Here is a 2,798-nt window from a genome sequence, read left to right as displayed (position 1 = left end):
GAGCTGGCCAAGTGGATGGTAAGTGGAGGGGGAGCCTGGAGGGATAATGGCTGAAAACAGTAGCATCTGATGCTTGCCTTGTACCCTGGGTCCACGAACTTTTTCTCATTTTGCTAAGAGGTGTGTGACCAGGAAATGTATTGCCGGTGATTGGGAAGCATGGCAGTTTTAAAAGAGGACCTAGGAGCCAGGAGTCCTGGATTTGGATCTGGAGCCCTGGGACGAATCGGGTATAGCCCTTACCATGGGTCTGTGTTGCTCTGATAACTTTGGGAGGTAGAAATGTTTTATACCCAAGGTACTAGTACCAAAGGATCTTACTTCTAAGGCTAACCTGTCCCCATTTAGAAATTCTTAAAAGTACGAGGACAGTGGCTAGGATACTGGGAGTCTTTGGTAGGCAGGAAAGTGTACTTCTATCCCAGATGGTATCGCTTGCTCTTGGTTAGTCATCTTCAGTGGGCTTCCATTCAACTTGATACAAAGGAGCCGTCAGTCAATTGTTGGACACAACTTTGACTGCTTTATTTTATTCAACCGTGACTAATTTCTCTTTTCTTTTTCGGGGTGCGGTGGGGTGGGGAAGGAAGCTTTAATAACCCAGAAGCATAGTGGTATTAATTTAATGCAATTTAATTTTAAGTAAGTGGTTACCGGAGGGAGATTTATGAAGGCTTTTGATGAGTACCAGTTATCTAATCAAAGAAATATTTAAGGCAAACCACATTTTAGGCTTGATTCCAAGACCAGAGTTCTGGAAGACTAACACGCAGGAGACGTGTTGCAGACACGCATCAAACTTAGAGTCGTTTCGTGCTTTAATCGACAGTATGCTTTTTGAGCTTGGGTGACTTGCCTTTCTCACTTGTCAGCGAGAAGGAGCAGCTGTTGGGCCCTTCTGGTCCAAGTCTCCCTCTACTGAAAGAACTGAGTGCCCTCTGCTACCTCCCACTTGTCAAACGCATTTCAATCATGGCAAAGGCCTCAGTATGGGAGGGGCTGCCAGGTGGACCACCACCTCCTCGTCGGTGAATTTACCTCTTGCTGAACAGAGTTCATGAAGTCCCTTGGGAGAGAACAGGATGTCAGCTCTTTCTGCGGCCCTAAGGCCCTGAGCACGGGCTGTGACTTGGCCCAGATGATACAACGGGTCTTTGAGAACCGGACCGGGGGTGGCAGCAGCTGAGATGGGGCGCCGTGGGCTAACCGTGTGTCTGTCCCCGCAGGGCATGGAGAACCTGGTGGCCTGGGAGGCGCGCGGCGCCGACTCGCTGCGGCGCTTCCAGGGGCTGCTGCTCGACCGCCGCGGGCTGCTGCACGGCCAGGTGCTGCGCCTGCGCGAGGTGGCGCGGCGCCTCGAGCGCCTCCGCCGACGTTCCCTGGCGGCCAACGTGGCAGGCAGCTCGCTGAGCGCCGCGGGCGCTGTCACCGCCATCGTGGGCCTCTCACTCAGCCCCATCACGCTCGGGGCCTCGCTGCTGGCCTCCGCTGTGGGGCTGGGGGTGGCCACCGCCGGCGGGGCCGTCACCATCACTTCCGACCTCTCCTTGGTCTTCTGCAACTCTCGGGAGCTGCGCAGGGTGCAAGAGATCGCGGCCACCTGCCAGGACCAGATGCGCGAGATCCTGAGCTGCCTGGAGTTCTTCTGCCGCTGGCAGGGCTGCGGGGACCGCCAGCTGCTGCAGTGCGGGCGGAACGCCTCCATCGCCCTGTACAACTCGGTCTATTTCATTGTCTTCTTTGGCTCCAGTGGCTTCCTCATCCCCAGGCGGGCCGAGGGGGCTACCAAGGTTAGCCAGGCCGTGCTGAAGGCCAAGATTCAGAAATTGGCCGAGAGCCTGGAGTCCTGCACCGGGGCCCTGGACGAACTCAGTGAGCAGCTGGAGTCCAGGGTCAGGCTCTGCACGAAATCCAGCCGTGGCCTAGACCTCCAGATCTCTACTGACCAGCCTGCAGGACTCTGTTTCTGAGAACATCCTTTCCTCTCGGGACTACGGCCAGAAACCACCCCCATGGGATGCTTCGGATTTATAGCCCCTCGGGAAAACACCAAGTTGGGCCAGGATCTGAATGCCATGGATGAAAAAAAAAAAAGGGGGGGGGGGCGTGTTAAACACCATCACCAAAACTGATTTTTCAAGTGGGCAGGCCCTGAGTCCTTTTCCTATCACTGGGACATCCTGCCTGGGGTTGAAGGCTCAGGACATTCCACTTGCAATGATCCTAGTGGGGTATGTGCCCTGAATCTTGTTTTTCCTTTAGCAAAACCTTTCACGTGTCACACTGCTAAACCCAGGTAGCTGGCCACACCAGCTGTAGAGTTGAGGCGTCTGGCCCTGTGGTAGTGGTTTGAGCTGAGACTGGAGAGGGTAGAGACAGTGGGTCCTCTCCCTGCAGGCTCTTACATTCCTGTGAGAGATTATGTTCCTTTAAAAACTCCCTTCCAGAGTTTTTGTGTACAACGAAAACAACAACAAAACAAACCAACAGAAACTACAGGGCAGGGTGGAACTCCCCCCTGTGAGTTTCTGAGACTAACTCTTTTTGGGAGTAGAAGGCCCCATTTCCCATGGATCAGCTGGTGGTTACTAGTAGCTTAAGCCCTAGGCCACCAGACCTCCTCCTGAGTACAAAGAACCCCAGAATGCAATGCACCCATCCTCCACCTCTGACTTTTGTAGGAAGAGTCAAGACCCTGGAAGGCCCCTGAGCTGGGATCATCTCCTTTCACCTCTCGGCTTACACAGTCTGGGTGTAGAACCAGCTGGGTGTACAGTGGACCTTTTCTGGGTGAGTGT

General features: G+C 54.1%; 1 protein-coding gene across 1 annotated transcript; it reads left to right on the top strand.

Annotated features, from left to right (window-relative positions):
• APOLD1 (apolipoprotein L domain containing 1) lies at window positions 1-2,527 on the top strand. Its single transcript, XM_004716218.3, has 2 exons — window positions 1-18; window positions 1,227-2,527. The coding sequence occupies exons 1-2, from the start codon at window positions 16-18 to the stop codon at window positions 1,968-1,970; spliced, it is 747 nt and encodes a 248-aa protein (XP_004716275.1). The 5' UTR covers window positions 1-15; the 3' UTR covers window positions 1,971-2,527.
• The last annotated feature ends 271 nt before the right edge of the window (window positions 2,528-2,798 follow it).

Source organism: Echinops telfairi, unplaced genomic scaffold, assembly GCF_000313985.2.
Source record: "Echinops telfairi isolate 266 unplaced genomic scaffold, ASM31398v2 ScPeMD7_1957;HRSCAF=2489, whole genome shotgun sequence".
Lineage (NCBI taxonomy): Eukaryota > Metazoa > Chordata > Mammalia > Afrosoricida > Tenrecidae > Echinops > Echinops telfairi.
Note: the sequence above shows the minus strand (reverse complement) of the source record. Positions and strands in the feature narration are given on the sequence as shown.